Source organism: Electrophorus electricus, chromosome 5, assembly GCF_041902795.1.
Source record: "Electrophorus electricus isolate QZ-2024a chromosome 5, ASM4190279v1, whole genome shotgun sequence".
In the NCBI taxonomy this organism is placed as follows: Eukaryota; Metazoa; Chordata; class Actinopteri; order Gymnotiformes; family Gymnotidae; genus Electrophorus; species Electrophorus electricus.
In genome coordinates, this window is record NC_137501.1 from 24,507,166 (window position 1) to 24,525,250 (window position 18,085).

General features: G+C 39.9%; 2 protein-coding genes across 5 annotated transcripts in view; both read left to right on the forward strand.

Annotated features, from left to right (window-relative positions):
* Positions 1 to 9,684, forward strand: part of xpo5 (exportin 5) — a 16,877-nt gene extending 7,193 nt beyond the window's left edge. For 3 of the 4 annotated variants that reach the window (XM_081714496.1, XM_081714498.1, XM_081714499.1), the window contains 22 exons: positions 22 to 147; positions 243 to 333; positions 479 to 607; positions 1,245 to 1,360; positions 1,600 to 1,755; positions 1,972 to 2,013; positions 2,158 to 2,247; positions 3,252 to 3,451; positions 3,884 to 3,983; positions 4,229 to 4,410; positions 4,738 to 4,838; positions 4,968 to 5,064; positions 5,149 to 5,284; positions 5,465 to 5,563; positions 5,708 to 5,754; positions 6,116 to 6,219; positions 6,394 to 6,453; positions 6,601 to 6,698; positions 6,860 to 6,967; positions 7,095 to 7,232; positions 8,350 to 8,514; positions 9,028 to 9,684. In XM_081714496.1, coding sequence (XP_081570622.1) covers positions 22 to 147; positions 243 to 333; positions 479 to 607; positions 1,245 to 1,360; positions 1,600 to 1,755; positions 1,972 to 2,013; positions 2,158 to 2,247; positions 3,252 to 3,451; positions 3,884 to 3,983; positions 4,229 to 4,410; positions 4,738 to 4,838; positions 4,968 to 5,064; positions 5,149 to 5,284; positions 5,465 to 5,563; positions 5,708 to 5,754; positions 6,116 to 6,219; positions 6,394 to 6,453; positions 6,601 to 6,698; positions 6,860 to 6,967; positions 7,095 to 7,232; positions 8,350 to 8,514; positions 9,028 to 9,177 — 2,535 coding nt within the window. In that variant the 3' untranslated portion in view covers positions 9,178 to 9,684. The remainder of the gene's footprint in view (positions 1 to 21; positions 148 to 242; positions 334 to 478; positions 608 to 1,244; positions 1,361 to 1,599; positions 1,756 to 1,971; positions 2,014 to 2,157; positions 2,248 to 3,251; positions 3,452 to 3,883; positions 3,984 to 4,228; positions 4,411 to 4,737; positions 4,839 to 4,967; positions 5,065 to 5,148; positions 5,285 to 5,464; positions 5,564 to 5,707; positions 5,755 to 6,115; positions 6,220 to 6,393; positions 6,454 to 6,600; positions 6,699 to 6,859; positions 6,968 to 7,094; positions 7,233 to 8,349; positions 8,515 to 9,027) is intronic. The other variant, XM_081714497.1, reaches the window with a different exon arrangement.
* Positions 9,685 to 11,807: 2,123 nt separating this feature from the next.
* On the forward strand, positions 11,808 to 13,052 carry LOC113586680 (cystatin-like). The gene is made up of 3 exons (XM_027024991.2): positions 11,808 to 12,036; positions 12,579 to 12,689; positions 12,890 to 13,052. The coding sequence occupies exons 1-3, from the start codon at positions 11,809 to 11,811 to the stop codon at positions 12,977 to 12,979; spliced, it is 429 nt and encodes a 142-aa protein (XP_026880792.2). The 5' UTR covers position 11,808; the 3' UTR covers positions 12,980 to 13,052.
* The last annotated feature ends 5,033 nt before the right edge of the window (positions 13,053 to 18,085 follow it).

The window sequence follows — 18,085 nt, forward strand, 5'->3', positions numbered from 1 at the left end:
GATTTCTTGACAAACAACCAGTTTCTTAGGTCTTCCACCTTGACCACCTGGGGAAACGTATTCCGACACGAGGTTTTGTCAAAGGATCCCGTCATTGTACAGATGGCTATTAAGTATCTGAAGGCAACCACAACAAACCTGGTGAAGGTATATGCTTTTTTTGAAAAAAAATTTTTAAATGAGTTGGCACGGTCATATCTTTTCATCATATACTGTCTTGGCTAAAGTAAAATCCTTTTCAGACAGGATTCCCCTCTAAGAATGACAGCCCAGCTTGTGAATATGCCCGTGTAGACTTTGACAGCGATGAGGACTTCAATGCCTTCTTTAATTGTAAGCGGTTTGCTTAGTAGTCATCTGCTGGTTTTTGTATTAGAAATTGGTCTTTAAGGAAACTGGAAGTTAAACAGGACTTGTCCAGATAAATGGTACAAATTAAACCCACGGCATTTCTTATGGCGTGACTTGTCTTCCATAGCATTTAGGGCCCAGCAAGGGGAAGTTATTCGTCCTGCGTGTAAGATTGCCCCTCTTGAAGCCTTCCAGGTTGCTGGGGAGTGGCTACAATATCAAATCAACACACCCCTTGACACAGGAAATTGTATGTGTGAGTTCACATTTTGAACAATAATTCAGACTTCCTGCAAGTCTTGCATGTTAAACTTTCATAATATATAAATCAAGTATAATATAGTGTTTATATGAATGGATTTTTTAAGGCTTTATCAACAGACCAAGTTCAATTTTCTTAAATGCCACAGAACAATGCAAATAAACGTTGAGACAAAGAATAAGTGGTAGTGAAAGTCCTAAACTATCATGACTTCTTGGAACCTTCTTGGAAGGTTATTCATCTGATAACTGTTGTTGAGTATCCATGGCCATGCAGCAAACAGTACATGGTGCTTGGTCTTTGAGGTTTCAGTTTTTTCATAGTAGTAAAGCAGTCAGTCAAAGTGACACTTGGGTGCTACAGAAACCCACTGAGGCAGGGCAGAATGTTCAGCATGATGAAGCTGACTTGCCTTTAACCCCACCCTCACATGATAAGCCACACTAATTGGTGAGCATTTAGAAAATTATGGGCAAAGTAATCCTTGAGTTTTAGGTTGTCAATAAGATGCTGGCAGGTACTGCTGTTAAGTGTTTTGAAAGATGCTTTTCTACACTACAGATGGCTTTAACTAGATGAAAAGATGGCCAAAATGCTATTGGTCTCTTAAATTGTTCCTGGTCTCTTACAGCAAAGAGTGGAGAAGGATTCTGCTCTGTGCTTTCACCGTCTGTCGTGCAGTGGGATGCAATGACCTTCTTCACTGAAAGTGTGATGGGACAGCTCTTCAAAATCCTGGACAAGGAGGTAAAACGCATCGCACTGCTGTACACTAAAAGCCTGCCTGCTAAGAAGTCTTGGGGGCTTTCAACTTGACATCATTGAATCTGATTGAACAGGATGCTATGAGTTGTTCTATTGGAGTTGCATTGCACTGATAGTGGAGGCAAATGAGTACAGAAGCAAACTAAGAAGAATGAACTCTACTGAATGTCATTAACAAAGTTATGTCTCCCTGCTCTTTTCCTTCTATCCACAATGAGCAGAAACTGCCTGTGGACCAAGGTATGGAGCTGCTCCAGGCTGTAGTGAACTATGAGACGCGTGATCCCCTCATACTTTCATGCGTGCTCAGCAACCTGTCGACCCTCTTCCCCTTCATCTTACATCAACCACAGTTTTTACCCAAAGTGTTCTATAAGGTGAGGGCAGTGTGCTGGCTTGAATGCCAAGCAGTGCCTGGTTTTCCAGGACTGTCATAGCATAAATGGGGAAATTGTACAGAATGTTTGAGAAAATCTTTATGCTAATTGCTTTAAGGAAGCCAGGACAGAGCTGGTTTGATTTCTTGTTTCAGACTTCAAATCTATAATTGATATTCTTGTTTTTGTTTGTTTTTGTTTTTGTTTTTATTTTAGCTATTTCCCTCCATTACATTTGAAATAGTTGAAGAAAGCAAGGTAAGAGACCTTGTAAAGCTAACTTTGTGCATGTTCAAACTAATGTAACTGCTTCTGACTTTGCAATTGGATGCAAATATTCTTTGGAAAACACTGGCAATAAACTGTCAGGTTAGTGATTCACTTTATCCCAAATATTTTTAGGCTCCTCGAACTCGAGCTGTGAAGAACGTCCGAAGACATGCCTGCTCCTCCATCACCAAGATGTGTAGAGATTATCCAGATTTCATGATGGTATACCTTAATTCTACAGCTCTATGCAGATTAACATAAAGGTCTTCACATCTGAAGAGTTTATCAAATGGAGGAACAAACCTGGATTTTTAGAAAACTGTAACACTGCACATTTCTGTGGTAATCCATGAGTATGGTGACCATTTAAAAATATTCCCACAGTGACAAGTGGAATTGGAATAGGGCAGTGGTAGCTTTTGTACAGAGGTAGCAGTGGTATTTGACTTGTATTCGGAAGGTTGCTGGTTCAAGCCCCACCACTCCCAAGTAGCCACTGTTGGCCCCCTGAGCAAGGCCCTTAACCCTCAGTTGCTCAAATTGTACTCAGTCATAATTGTAAGTCGCTTTGGATAAAAGTATTAGCTAAAAGCCATAAATGTAAATGGATAAGATTTATAGTCTTCCCAGGGGAACTGTAATAAAATGCCTGTTAAGACTACTCACCATTGGTGAGTTCTGACTTCCACATACTTTAATCTAAGCATTCTCAGCTTCTGTACTGAAGAGTTTTGTCTGACTGATTTTTTTTTTCTTCATGTGTCAGCTGAAGTAGTGCTTAAAAATGGTTGTGATTGGCTGAAAGATTTTTTTCATTTTCATTTTTTAAAATCATTTTTGCATGACACATCATCTGTTATTAGACACACGGCTGATTCTAAAGATGATATTCAGTCACTTATTCATCAGGAAAGTGACAAATTACATTTTGCAAACGTGATATCTGGAAACGGTTTGCACTAATCAAAACTGAAAGTTTGCAAAAGGTTAGCTTGACTAGGGAAGGCTAGTATTGTATTCTATCAGTTGAATGTCTTTTCAGTGTTATCTGCAGTTATCTGCCCACAGGTAACCAGCTGTAAACACATCAGCTAGCTTTGTGTGTTTACAACACGTACACAGCCCAAAACGTAAAAGAAATGAGACAGAACGCAGGCTTGCGCCAAACACCACAGAAAGCTTTCTGAATCTGCTTGTTGGCTGACGAATGTGTGTCCTCCTTTCAGCCATGCTTCGACATGCTCTACATGCAAGTGAAGAAGCTCTTTGCCAACGAGCTGCTGCTGACCCAGATGGAGAAGTCTGCTCTGATGGAGGCCCTGGTGCTGCTCAGCAACCAATTCAAGGACTACAGCAAGCAGAAAGCCTTCCTGGAGGAGCACATGGCCTCCGTGACAGCTCGCTGGCTGTCAGGGGAGATGCGCAGGTAACGGCTCATGCAGACCTAGGAGGCAGCTTCTAGTGTGCTACAACAGAAATTTAAAAATGCGCAGGTACAGTAGTATGGGTTATTGTGCAATCCTCTTAGTGGTTAAGTACATTTCTCTGGGACACTGCTGAAAAATGGATATTTTGTCCCATAACACTTTCTGCTATTTTGATAAATGCTTCAATGGCAAGGTTGCTGCTTCTACTAGTACTGTTGCTACTCTTTATAGCCTTGTGCATAGACACACAACCTGAAGAGCGTTTCATGCCTTGTGTTGGTAGAAACAGAATGTAGCATGATGCTTATATATTGCTTGTTGTCAGTGTAATTAATTAATGGTATGTCAAGATCTAATTGTGTCAACAGGTTAAATGATGTATTTTTTTTTTCTTTCCTTATTGAATTCTATGTAACTGCCCATGGATACAGTGTGTTGTGGGATCCTGCTAGTTTCTTGGCATTTGTTGGTACTGATCAGGTCATCAATGAGCCAGGCTCTGAGGACCAAATGGGAATCAATAGGTCAAGGGTAAATATAACCACTCACACACACCACAACCAACATACCACATACTGTAATGATCAGAACCATATATTGGCTTTTTCCCTGTATTACTTATGATTTAAAGATCAAAGTTCACAGATATTCATGCCTAAAAAGTGACTGATGACGACGACGACAACAACAACTACAATGATGACTATTCTACACACGTTTCAGGAGACCTTATAGCTGCATGTGGAGGCCTCTAATGACTTTATCTCTGATGGCAGATTAGCTTTTGTGTCTACACGATCCTGGGAGTGGTGAAGCGAGCGCGCTGGCCCACTGATCTGGAGGAGGCCAAAGCGGGGGGTTTCGTGGTGGGCTACACTTCTGCGGGTCTCCCCATTTACAGGAACCCGTGCACAGAGCCACTGCTTGCCCTGCTGCCAAACCTACTCGCCCTCATCAGGTGGGGCAGTGCTTTGGAACAAACCAAGACGAACTTTCTTAGTCATGTTGGCAGATTAGCCGTTGATCAGAATCGAGTCCGGGTGAGTTGTAAGCATTTTAAGGCGTCCTGTTGAAGATAAGGTGGTAGTGATGTGTGGATGATGCATCCCTGGGTTGTTTCCCTGGAAACTGAAGACTAGGATTTGGGTTGAGTTGGTACGAAGGGGATGATTTTATCTATCCAACCAAAATCCATTCACCTAAGGGTTAGAAGTAGGCCATTAAATTGTCATGATAATTGAGAACTGTGTTCACTTTTTTTTACATGACATCAAATTTGTTTCAGAACCCACAACAGCTTATATCTACCAGAAAATCAAGCCCGACTCAGTGAGACCTTTAAGCGGGCATATGATGTAATGGACGTAGAAAAGAATCTTATTTTAGGTAAATGGTAAACAAATCTTCATCCTGTTAAAAACTGCTTTTATGCTGTAGCTACAAGAGCTCTTCAGTATGATGAGATGATGAGCTAAATGTGTATAACATTGACTAAAAATGGTTGCCTCCACATAGCAATCCCCCAGCCAGTCCTGGATGTGTATGATTCTCCAGTGTACAAAAGTTCACTGGAGCGTATGCAAGGATTCTTCTGCACGCTCTATGACAACTGGTGAGGCTTCTTACAAAGGTATGGAGTCATCGCACAGTCAGCCTGGCTTGTTTCCTCAAACATCTCTTGTTTTCCTTCCTGTAGTTACCATGTGCTGGGGAACGCTGGCCCAGCCTTGCAGCAGGACTTCTATACAATAGAAGGGTTGGCTGAAAAGCTGCTAGGCTCTGCCCTTATCCACCTAGAACATGTTCCAGACCACAGGCTTCGCCCCTTGCTTCATATCCTTTGTAAAATGCCATCCTCTGGACAGTGGTGCTCTGAGCTATATCAGTCTATGGCCATTATCCAGCTCAAGCTAGGTGTCATGGACAACGGCTGTGTCAGCGCTTTGCTTCTGTGTCTGGAATTAAAACGTGCGTCTCATAAGTGTTATTTGCCTTAATGTAATGGGTGCTCACGGGTGTTCATGAAACCTCTGGTCACATCCTGTCCTCCAGAATACTACGACAGTCTGCTCTGTCCCTTACTAGGCCTTCTGTTCTCCCACCTGCTCCAGGTAAACTTCATGCTCTCTATGGAAAACAATGTGGCATCTCTTTCCCAAAGGACTGCCATGATGTACTTGTTTAGAGACAAAGTGAAACATGGTCCATATAAACAGTACCTTAGAAATGCTCTGTTCATTTCTGCTCTTCTACAGAGACTGAACCTTCGGTGGCAGATAATCAACCAAAGAACAAGTGTGTGGTGAGAGACTCTTACTCTTAACTTGTATTAAATGTATATAAGGGATTTTTAGATTAATTCTTTAGATTTATACTGCACAGTGGTAGAAGTGGCAAAAATATCACAATACTTAGACATTTTTCCGATGCAAGTATTGTGTGTGTGTGTGTGTGTGTGTGTGTGTGTGTGTGTGTGTGTGTTTTTTGGTTTTTTTATGGATCATGCAGTTGGTCAGTGCTTCTCAAAATCGATGATGCCCATGATATCCTAAGAACCGCACATAGTTGCTCAGTGCATTGCAATTACAGTAACACCCAGCGCCGTTTGCTAGGCGGGACGTTGTCTGTTCCACGCTATTCTAACCCGTCTCTGTCATGGGCAGTGGTCCAGACGAGGACGAGTGCTCCGGGGAGAGCCAGGTCACTCAGGAGATGCTAGAAGAGCGGCTGGTCCGACTGGTTACGCGAGAGGTCCTGGATCTGCTCAGTGAGTTACATGCTTGACCCTCCCCCCCCTTTCTTTTTTTTTCTTTTTTTTCTTTTTTTTCTTTTTTTTTCTTTTTTTTTCTTTTTTTTCTTTTTTTTTTTCTTTTTTTTTCTTTTTTTTTTTTTTTATGGCGTCCTCTGAGCAGCCCCTAACACCCCATCTCTCATCCCGCAGCTGTGTCATGCATAGCGAGGAAGCTGCCAGAAGCAGCCGGGAACAGGGAGGACGCGGATGGCGAGTTGAAGCTGTCAAATATTTGTGTTTTCTCTGTTCAGTACTAGGACTGCAATTTGGGTTGAAACTGCAGTCTACACGTTAAGTTTCATTAAAGTAAAAAGAATTTGAGGTCTGAAGCAGAACATCATTGTCTCCTCTCTTTAGGAGACGAGGAGAGAATGGCAACTGATTCTTCACAGCTGAATGTGTCTCAAACTGCAGATGAACTGACCGAGCTAGGCAAATGTTTTCTCCAGCATGAGGTATCTTCTCACACACTGCTTGTGCCAGAGTGCTGTCTCAATTTTCTGCTGTCCTCTTTTTTTTCTTTTTTGTAAATTGCCTCTTTCTGCCATGCTTTTTTTGACATGTGTATGTTTGTTATTTTGTTTTTGTTTTTTTTTACACCTGCAACACCCCACAGGACATGTACATGACACTCCTGGCCATCTCCTTCAACTCTCTCTCCTGGAGGGACACCACCAACTGTCAGCGAGCCGCCACCCTCGTCTGCTGGGCTTTGCTCAGACAGGTACCTGAAATGGCTCTACACCATCGCAAATTGTTTGCACTGCACACAGCACCTACGTGCCCTGACTGGAACCCATGTCCTTAACGTGCACTGTGCACCGCTCACTCTGCCATGGTGTCTGCCGCAGGTGGTTGGGGGGAACCTGCTGCCGGAGGCCGTGACCTGGCTGTACGCCAGCGTGCTGAGCGCGCTGCAAATGCACGGTCAGCACGATGGCTGCAACGCTGCCCTTACCCAGCTCGCCCTGCTCATCTACGATGCCCTGGTGGGTGCTTGTCCAGGACTGCGGTGCCAAGGCAACTTGTGCTGAGGGATTTTGTTAGTTTGTTTGTTTTACACATGACCCATGACTTTCACAGTATGATAACCTGGTCTAAAAAAAATGTCAATTTTACTGTATCTCGGTAGTAATTGACAATTTTTAAAAAATACCAAGGTTTATTACAAAAGTCTCTCTATATATCCTTTGTACAAAACAGCCACTGATGGGCCAAACAACTGTTTTTGTTAAATTTTACAAGATAATGACATGAATAGGTCTAGCTAACCACACCAAATAGTCTATTGCTTCATACTGAGTTTCAACACCGTTGAAAAATTGGTGAAACATTGGCTAGATATGGCCTTGTATGCAGGTCATGGTGGTGTTGAAAGCAGTGGTTTTCAAACTGCAGTCACAGAGAGGTTATGGAAGAAATGCATAATCCTGTATTTTGAGAGAGGAAATGAGCTGAGCAATAATGAAAAAATGTAAATGACAGGGCCGTATACAGCTAACTTCATTGACACTAAGCCATTATGACTGATAATGTTACAAACATTACTTGGCCAGTGAATTTTCCATGAAGTCCCTGCCTGGAAAAACAGAGGTTGGGAAGTGGGAATATCCTTTTGGGGAGTAGCTGAACTCAAAAAGGATAAGAACAAAAAGGAAAAACATTGTAATTGTAATGAACAAAGGGGAAAAAAAGTTGGCAGTAATTGGCAGAAATGAATTTAATCTGTATTTTGAACAACTCGATGGTGAGAGAATTGTAAAATCATATACCATGTACAACGGTGACATCATAAAAACACTAGTCCCAAGGTTCAGATTCATAACATTAAATTATGTTTTGCTTAGTTCCATTTTGGCAAAACATTTGTTTGCATTTGCATTTTGCAGATTTGGAAGCAAAATCCATTAATTTGTCCTCACTTGTCCTCACTTGTCCTCCCAAGTTATATACTCTTGGTTTGCAAATCCCTTTAACTTAAGCTATGTGACTTTTTAACATAACGCTTTAGTCATTGATAAGAACACATTAAACTAAGAATATGTGTAGCGGTAAGCATCTGGAACTTTTCCTCCTAAGTGATCCTGAACACACTGTTCTCCACAGCGGCCTCGTTATGTCGAGCTACGCGCCATCATGAACCAGATCCCCAACATTCACCCAGAGCATCTGGAGCAATTTGACCAGAAGACCGTTGACCCCATGCTACAGAAGGTTGGGGAAAAGAAGAGAAAAGACCAGTTTAAGAAACTCATAGCCGGCACTGTGGGGGTAAGGCGAATGCTTTCCAAAAAGCAGAGCTCCTTCTTCTCTAGAGTATAAAGTTTTAACCCCTTTTAAGTTGGTTTCAGCACAGTCGGGGATTTTTGTTTACTTTTTAATATTTAATTTTTTTTCCCTTTACCCCAAAGTTGATAAGTAACAATTTAAATTGTACTTAATTTTGCAAATGTTGGGTAATGATGGCTGCACTGGCTACACAGCAAATTGTCTTTACATAACATGGATAACCCCTTAACGTCAAAACTAAATTGTTCCCATGTCCTCTTGCTAGCAGTTTGGCAACAAATAGTAAGAATTAGCATTAGCATCAACTACAGCATTGAATTGCTAAGGAAAAATCTCCCAAAGCCCTGTATGGACATACGTCATGTTCTTGGCTACTGTGCCGATCATAAAGAGTAAATCTGCCTCCTCCACTCCTCAAGTGCTCCATGGAATCTTGCACAAAAAAGGTACTCATGTTTTCTACATGACAGTTAAAATTTTTCTTTCTCTTCACAGAAACCTCTTGGGCAGCAGTTTAAGAAGGAGGTCCACATCCGGAACCTTCCATCCCTCTTTAAGAAGGCAAAACCTTCAAAAGACATTGTGTCTGACAGCACGAAGGCTGGTCTGGTCGAACTGTTTTCCCCTGAGCACGATGACCACTAGGGTGAAAAACACATCCTCTTTTTGGTACAACCAGTGGGCCTCTCTGTTGCAACACAGCATCTCCTCTCACTGAGAGTTTTAGAAAAAAAAAATCAATACAAAAAAGTTTTGAATTATTTAAGCTGGGTGCTAGATGTTTCCTAGGTTTCTATTTTGTGCCATTTGTTTAGACACAGAAAACTAAAGGGAGAATTCCAGTACTGGACACAAACTGACAAAGCAATGTCAGGTCCATGAGAAAGTCCTGTCATACATTTGACTGAATGGATGATTAATAAAGACTTATGAGCAGACTTGGACACTTCAGAAAACCCAGCACTACATTCCATCTCCTCCATTCACTTAATGGATGATATATTAAAAAAAATTGTTTGTTTTTTTTAAACAAATCAACTCCAGTTGAACACTAACTGCAACAAATTGTTTGTGTACAGGAGACGGTATGTAAAAAGTGTTGTGCTGTTTATATATTGCTGTTTTTAATAAATGTAGACTTGGTCATCTAAATGGGTGGTAGCAGTTTTACTGTACACAGGGATTTGGGGTTGTTTTGAGGGGGAGGGGTATGGCACTTTAGCAGCGCTGGAGCTCAATAGTCTGATTACAATTTCCAATCTATAAATGTCGTGTAACACACAGCAGTTTGTGATCTTACTGTTAAGTAAATGTCATTCATTTGTTATGCTATTAAGCAAGTACATTACATTTCAATTTATTTGTATAATGCTCTTTACATGAGGTGTTGTCACAAATCAGCTTCACAGAGAATCCAGGTCCAGGGCCCTACTGAACAAGGCAAAGTCAACTGTGGCAAGAGAAAACCCTCTAAGAGCAAGAAAAAGAAACCTGGAGAGGAACCAGAAGGGGAACCCATCCTCCTCTTGACACTGCATGGCAAACAAACCACGATAAATGAAGTTTAAATTTATAATAGTACCTTAAGAAATGGCTAATATGTATAAAGATGCTAAGTGAGTAGTTGACATAAATTTGAGTTTGCACAGGAAACATCTAGCATGAGTTCAGGGTGTCCATGTGCCCTTGTGAAATTTAAATGCTGTGGCTGGCTAAGTGGCACATGTAGTTGAGCCTGTCAGGAACACCTGGAGGGTCAGGGTCGCATGCTGGGGGCTCCCTAGTGGTTCTCATTATCAGTCCTCGTGATCCTGGAAGTTTATATTTGAAAGGCATATTGGCTTGTGCATTTAAATTCAGATTTTAATGTGTCAAGCTCATTTGTAATTTAATAATAAAATCAAGGGTGAAAACTTAATATTCTTTGAGAACCATAAAATGGCAAAAAGATCATTTTACTATGGCAGCCTTTTTTTTCAATTCTGTAATTATAAACTTGCATCATATTTAAAATTAATAGATAATGGGTTATCCTGCAGAAAGTATACACTAACACATTTTACCTTTTGTTTTGACCCTGTGAACTTCAACTGACACTATAGAAAATGTGTGAATTGAGCTGAACCTGTACTATTTGAGGGACTTCTCGTTTGTCTGACCTGACATGAATAACGCCTTAGGTATTCCTCATATCTCCCTATTATATTAATTTGCCTGTGTGCATTACTGCTTAGTGTGCCATTTTACTATTTGTGAGGTATATCACAATATTCCACACTAAAATCAAATTATCCCTGCAAAAAGACTTTTTCCCCATTGAAAAATTCTTGTTTGTCTGACCTGGGGTCATTAAAACTCTCAAACTTCTGGTATTTCTGATTCAGTTGTGTAGCCTATTGCTGAATATGTCAGGTTGTGAAAACCACAGAGACCCCATTCAGGTTAGGATACTACATCCCTTGCTGCAAGGGAAACAGGAAATCTAGGTACCACAAAACAATTCATTCAAACAAATTTGAGTAACATAAGTGTAAACATACCTCTCCAAATCATAGGCTTAGGAGTAAAATGTATCAGGATTCAGCCACTCAGCTATCAATTGCCTGAAAAAATATCCTTAATAAATATCTTAAACCATTCCACTGACCACATTCTATTCTGAGTCAATCTGGTTTTGGGGAAAAACAGCACAGTTAATTCCACCAGTCTTGTAAATGACATAAACCACATGGGGGAAGGATGACCATTGAGGTCTGGACCTCGAGGTTCTCATTATAAACGTTGAAGTTAATAAGTTAAAGGCATATTGATTAGTGCATTTAAATTTTGATTTTAGTGTTTTGAGTTGATTAGAAATACAATATATATATATATATATATATATATATATATATATATATATATATATATATATATATATATATATATAGTCTAGTGGACAAAAGATAGATATTAAACCAATTTTTCAAAAATGATAAAAACGTATACTAATAAACAGAGACACCACATAGTGTGCTTCAACTTCATTTGTCCTCTGCTATAAAATTGATCACGTATAAGCTCAAAATGCTCTTAAGGAGGCAATTATATTGTGAAATGAAATCAATCGGACTGAATAATTAGCCTTTAATAATTAGCTTTTGGAAAATCACGTGAGCTGCCAATTATCGGACGAATTAAAATCAGGTGTTTTTGTTCTAGTGTAGCTCCTTAAGAGAACCACACCACAAAGCCCTTACGGTATCAAAGCTATTGAGCTAGTTTATGATGGTCAATATGTATTTGGAAAGATGCTTTTTAGCCCATATTCTCTTGACGTACGTGACTGTCGTCTTTTATTGCTGTGTTTTCGGAGAAGCTGTAGCTGGAGGGCGAAGCTCTGTGCCGACAAATTCAGCTGCGGTGCAACAGGCCGCTCTGTTCGCTGTGGTAGAATATAACAAAGTCTATTCCAAGCAGATGACTGCTTTCAAGATCAGTAGTATTATTTCTGCCGAAAGTCAGGTAGGCCCAAATTCTCAGTAAAGAGACTTTATCGAATGAGGTAGTGGTGTGGCTGTGGGGTTGGTGCTTTCAACGCACTGTTATGACCCCAGGTAACGGTATAGGAGCTCGGCGTCTCTCGTTGTCTTACTCGGTTACATCTGACTTTATAATGCTGTAAATACATGGTCATATTGCTAACGTGATATGCACGCACTATTTTAGCAACTTTAAAGTAATTAACTTTCGGTACCGTGTACACAAATCCGAGCTCCTAAATCAGATTTGGGTCGCTACTGTATGTAGTCCCAGATCGGATTCGAATGAAAAGGGAAGTTCGGTTTTCATGTGGCCTAACGCTGTCATCGAATAACTGCTGAACGATTTGACTTGTGATCCTAGCATTCAAATTCATGTAGAGTTCATAACGTCCACGTTTCTTCAGCGGTGATGAACCCAGACAACGGTCATTGAAACAGTTGGTCTAACCTGGTGATGGCTTTTACCTCAATGACTTGTTGCACTTTGGGTCTGTAAAAACGATTTGTTTGAACATTTAACAGGTAGTGGCAGGATTTAAGTACTTTCTTAAGGTGAAGCTCGGACTGACACGATGCTCCAAAAACACAACTGGTGCAGCTCTTCAATCCTGTCCTCTAAAAGCCCATGGCATGGTAAGTGACTGGAATGGTCTACCTGTCAGTTTTACACACTTTGTATACATGGTAAAACCTTATGCTGAACGGGGGGGTGTTCATCTTGGATGAATTGAAGCAGAAGGAAGGAAGGCTGGTTGTGCTTCTGATTCCTCTTCAGAGAAGCAAAGGCCACCTGATGTGCAGTTCACATGAATTTTGCTTGCTGTCCTTTTCAGGTTCTCCTTTGTAACTTTGTGGTGATAGAAATCCCATGGGAATCTGTTGAGCTGCTTGTGGTGAATGGATGTACAAAATTATCAGGATGAACAGTGGTAGATGGCATCTTGCTGCTGCTTTTGTTGAAGACCAAATGCATCTGTTGGAAGTGTACATAATAAATTATGGTGTGTGGAAAGGGTTGGCTTCAAGTCTTTATTGGGGGTGGGGAGAGGGGCATACCTTATGCCTGGGCCACAAGGTGGTGCCAAGTGTCTTGCAAGGGTCAGTGTGTGGCAAAAAACCATGCAGCCACATTTAGCATGGCTGCAAATTGGAGTAATTTGTATTAATTCAGCTGGTACATGCTGCCACTTGGTGTGCTGCAGTGCCTTGTGGAAATATTTGGCCTCTTACAAATAATGCATGGGTGAGGGTTATGGTGGCCTGCAACTGTAGGGCACCAACCTGAGAAACACTTCAGCGAATATAAAGAAACTGCAGAGAAATACCCAGTTCCTTGAATGAAAAGGGTCTTCACAATGATGGTAAGAACAGTCTTCAACTAATCACATGTGTACAGCTGCATACATGTCTTGGTTTCTCTTGTGCTGAATGATGCTATAAATTAAAAATCCACTTTCTGCTAGCACCATGTTGTGCCTATGTAGCCAAGCAAGTTAGCTGTGAAGGAGGAACTTCAGTGTTGTGGCCACATCCAGCACCACTATGTGTAAAACCTCTGACCATGTAGGAAGAGTGGCATCAGCTGCTGTCTGGGTCTCCCTTTCTATGTCCAAGACCAACATGAACTGTAACTGATGAGCAGGTAAAGCTCAAGGTTTACTTTTTTTTTTTTTTTTTAATGTTGGCATTTTTTCCTACAACAGATGTTAACAAGTGCACTGTCTAGAGGTCTGACCATTGGTAATTAAGTTGACTCATAAAAGCATGTTATCAGAAACTCATGATCTGTGCCTTGGTAATTGTGACAGACCTTCACTTAGGAAGGTTAAAAGGGTATGTCGGAGTCCTTGGTAGTGTGGCTGCTTTGAGCCTTTTTTTTTTAGTTGATAAGACTAAGCATCCGTTTCTGAGTGCTGAAGCTTTTATTAACCAATAAAGAGATTGTGACCATTAGAAGAATTACATTATCTAAAACTTGAACCCCATCTACAATATAAGCTGTGGCCTGTTAAATTTACTATATAATGCCAACAAAATTGAACAAAGATGCTCAGGTGTTACATGGGTTCCCTTATAGCACATGAAGTGTGTGTGTATATATATATTTTGTGAAAGTATTGATTTACTCCTGCCTTATTTTGTCTTGTTGAGAATGCCCTGCTTTTGAGGATGACAATCAAAATATGAAAGGAAATATGAAATAAAAATGAAAGAATTGTGTGCTAGGCAAAAGCCAGTAGCTTTTGTCTAAGTATATGTTTAAAACTTCAAAACTTTTGTGGATGTGTTAATGACAATTTTTGGTACATCTAGCAAGTCAATTATTGGCTGGTATGCTAACTGGTTGCTAATAAGTTACCTAGCTATGTAAAGGATCTTAGGATGAGCTACCTGGCTAAAAATCTAGGAATGTTTTGCTTTGCCACTGAATTTAATGCTGTTAATATAAGCGACAATATAATTCCATATGTGCAATTTTAAAAGGGAAAAGCACATAATTGCATGATGGTCCTGTCTAACATGGTTAGTCAAGTTAGTCATATTAAAAATAAACAAAATATGACTAAATACATGAATTTGTTTATATAAGACATTTGGATCATTTATAAATAGATATTTTGTTAATGTTTTACTACTTTTCAACTGATTTAAAAAAAAAATATGTTTATAGGTAGTTTGTTTATTTGGAAATGTTATAATGTTAATTTGTGACAAATTATATATATTTTATAAAATTCTCCCTATATTTATTTTTACAATGTGTAGATCTAGGACAGCGCCTTAGGGTGTGGTGGGGTGTGCTACAGGACCCCAAAAATCCTTCTTAAAGTCCCCAAAAGTCTAGAGCTGGACCTGCCCATCATTCAACACTCAGACGAATTACTGGTGATCATTATAAACCTCATAAATGAGTTTAGCTTTTAGTTTTCTATCTCTTTAAATTATATGAATGTTTCCTTTTAATGCAGACCCTTACAGAACATGCTCAGATGACTTTGCCTAGTTTGGATAATCCAGATTTACTCACTGTGCACCTGCATCCCTGAATAACATGCAGAACTATCTAATGCTTCCTTCTTTTTTTTCTTTTTCCCCTTAGGGCACTTTAAAATGTTTCATCCTAAATTCAATCTGTTCTTGTTTGTTTTTGCATTTATTTTTGTTTTAGTTGTTGCATGCATTTTAATTTTTGCATTTCGTGTTGTTATTTTTAAGATTGTGTTTAATAGACCAGCCAAATTTATCATTCTACTTTTTAATAAGTTGCCACCATTTTTACATATTTATTTGTGTTACATGGTGATTATGGCATCAGCTATAATGTAATGCCATTCTATCGCAATATATTTAAATGTTTGTTAAGGTTGTATAAAAATATTTGCCTACTCACCCATGCTTGAGTGAAAATATAATTTTGAAAATGTTGAAAGAAAAAATCCACACCAACTAATTCACTTAAATAGTATTCACAAAGCATATATTACACCTTTAATAGATTTCAAATTAAACTGTGATCTAATCAAAATTCTCTAATTCTGGTCTTTGACTGTCTCTTAAATGATCACTCAAAATTTGATCTAAAATTAATACCTTTTGATAAATGTTTTTATGATTTTACCTCTGCAATTGAAACAAATTTACCAATGCCTGCTATCTGTATGTAGTCATTTTTGGACACACAAAACCTAAGTAAATATTGAATGTACAGTGGCACCACCTCATGCACAGGCTGTCTGTATCAAAGCCTACATTTATGGCATTTAGCTGACACTTTTATCCAAAGCAACTTCAATTATGACTGAGTATAACTTGAGCAATTGAGGGTTAAGGGCCTTGCTCAGGGGCCCAACAGTAGCAACTTGAATAAGCAACCTTCTGATTACAAGTCAAGTACCTTAACCACTGAGCTACCACTGCCCTTATTATACAGAGTTTCACAGCCCTGGAATGAATTTCAGAGGTCTTTAAAATTGGATAAAAACTGCGTTTATTACATTGAAACAAGTCTGGTTGTTTCTGATTGCAGTGGTTGATTCTTTATATTTTTACCCTTTTGATTCATTTACTTTTGTCTTTTACATTTACTTTGACATAAAGTTTCTTTGGGGGAAAAAAAAAAATACTCCATAACTTTGTAAAAATGTAGCCAAAAGAAGAATATTCTATATCACAGCGTCGCCACACACTATAATATCTATCTGGTTTAATATTTCAGTTTTGCCTAGAAATCCTTTTCATTGAACATCCAGGGCTAAATATTTAAAATTGTTCAGCATGCTTACAAAACAAATAATACAGCAGTATGGCTATGAACAATGACTTTGTGTGCATGGGGGGGGTTGGGGGTTGAGGGCGGGATGACCCTGTGAGGAGTTGGTAGAGCACTCTGGATGTTCTTAGGCCATGTTATCAAGGATTTGATCTGGCACTAGTCCCACTATCAAGGGTCACTCCATAATGAAGGCTTTCAGCCAATTTTATGTATTTTATTTATTCAAACATCTCGAAGATTGTCCACTTTAAAATTGTGTAAAGGATTAATCATAAGTCATTATTTAGCAAAAAAAAGAAGATGGCAAACTGTTTCAAATGGTGAGAATAAGCTACCCAGCTGACAGAGTTTCAACTGCTCACTCGTTACTGACTTCTGTCATCGAGAGTATCACCTGAAGGTCAGTCCTGTGAACTTCAGCCTCTTAAGTCTGCTGGAATCCTTTGTGCGCTTTGCACCACAGCGTCGTGCCGTATCGCTGGACCCAAGCTGCAGTTCAGATGTTCAAAGTAGATTAGTGTGCCTTCTGATTAGAGCGCTTTCTGGCTCCTCTCAGCATGCCTCTGACCAAGGCATACTAAGTGGGATTTTATTTTGCATTATCCCACTTTCTTTTCCAAACTGTAATTACAATTTTACAGTTCTTACATGCCTAATGTTTAACAAGGTAAAACCATCAAATGAGATCAAATGACAATGTAAAATTATTTTTCTTTTTTTTCTTATTTCCTTGAATATATTTGCATCCTGCAAATCTGCGCATTTCTTTTGACCTGAATCTACATCAGTAGATTCATCCTTATAGCTGAAACAACAGACACAAGACACCAACAGGTGAAGCAACTAGCAGTGAGCATGTTTAATGAAAGGCCAGGAAACCATGCGGCCACCTCTTTTCTCCCGCAGATCCTAATTTCTCATATTACCAGTGTTTTAATAAAACCCTGCAAAGGGGGGTAGTGATATGTGGTTATTTCCCTGCTTTGCTGTAAATACCTCTCCCCAAACCCCCTTTAGTCCCTGTCTCCAACTCTAATTCAAGACAACAGATGGTGCTGTCTTTGTCCTGCACCACGAGCCCAAAGGTTCATGCCCGCTGCTCTCTCCTGCATGGGTCTTCATTAGCGGGGTGTAGCCTGATGCCACTGTTTGATGGCTCATCTGTCCATTCACTGTCACAGGCCGCAGAGCCCTCCTCTTGGCTTGGTCCCGCCCCCTTGTGTTTCCACCCCCCCAATACAAGCACGAGCAGTCCATTGGGTGTGTGTGTGTGTGTGTGTGTGTGTGTGTGTGTGTGTGTGTGTGTGGCAGAGGGAAAAAAGGTTACGTTTGATCAGTGTTATATTGCTGCAGAGGTCATGACCATGTGACCTCTCTGAACAGGGGAGGGAGTTAAGAGACAGTGTTAGCTAAACAGCATGTCTGATTACTACTGAAGTAGCTTTTTTTTTTGCTGGATTTTGCTGGGGGGGTTCAAGTTTATGTTCCTGATTTGATGGTGATTTATAGCAAAGCAAATTTGAAGTTTTAAACATATACTTAGACAAAAGCTACTGGCTTTTGCCTAGCACACAATTCCTTCATTTTTATTTCATATTTCCTTTCATATTTTGATCTTGTCATCCTCAAAAGCAGGGCATTCTCAACAAGAAGACAAAATAGGAGGAGTAAATCAATACCTTCAGCAGTGCTTGCGGTGCTCTGATTTATACATGACTCGTCAGCAGACTTCTGGGACAGCATTTCTTGCAAAGAT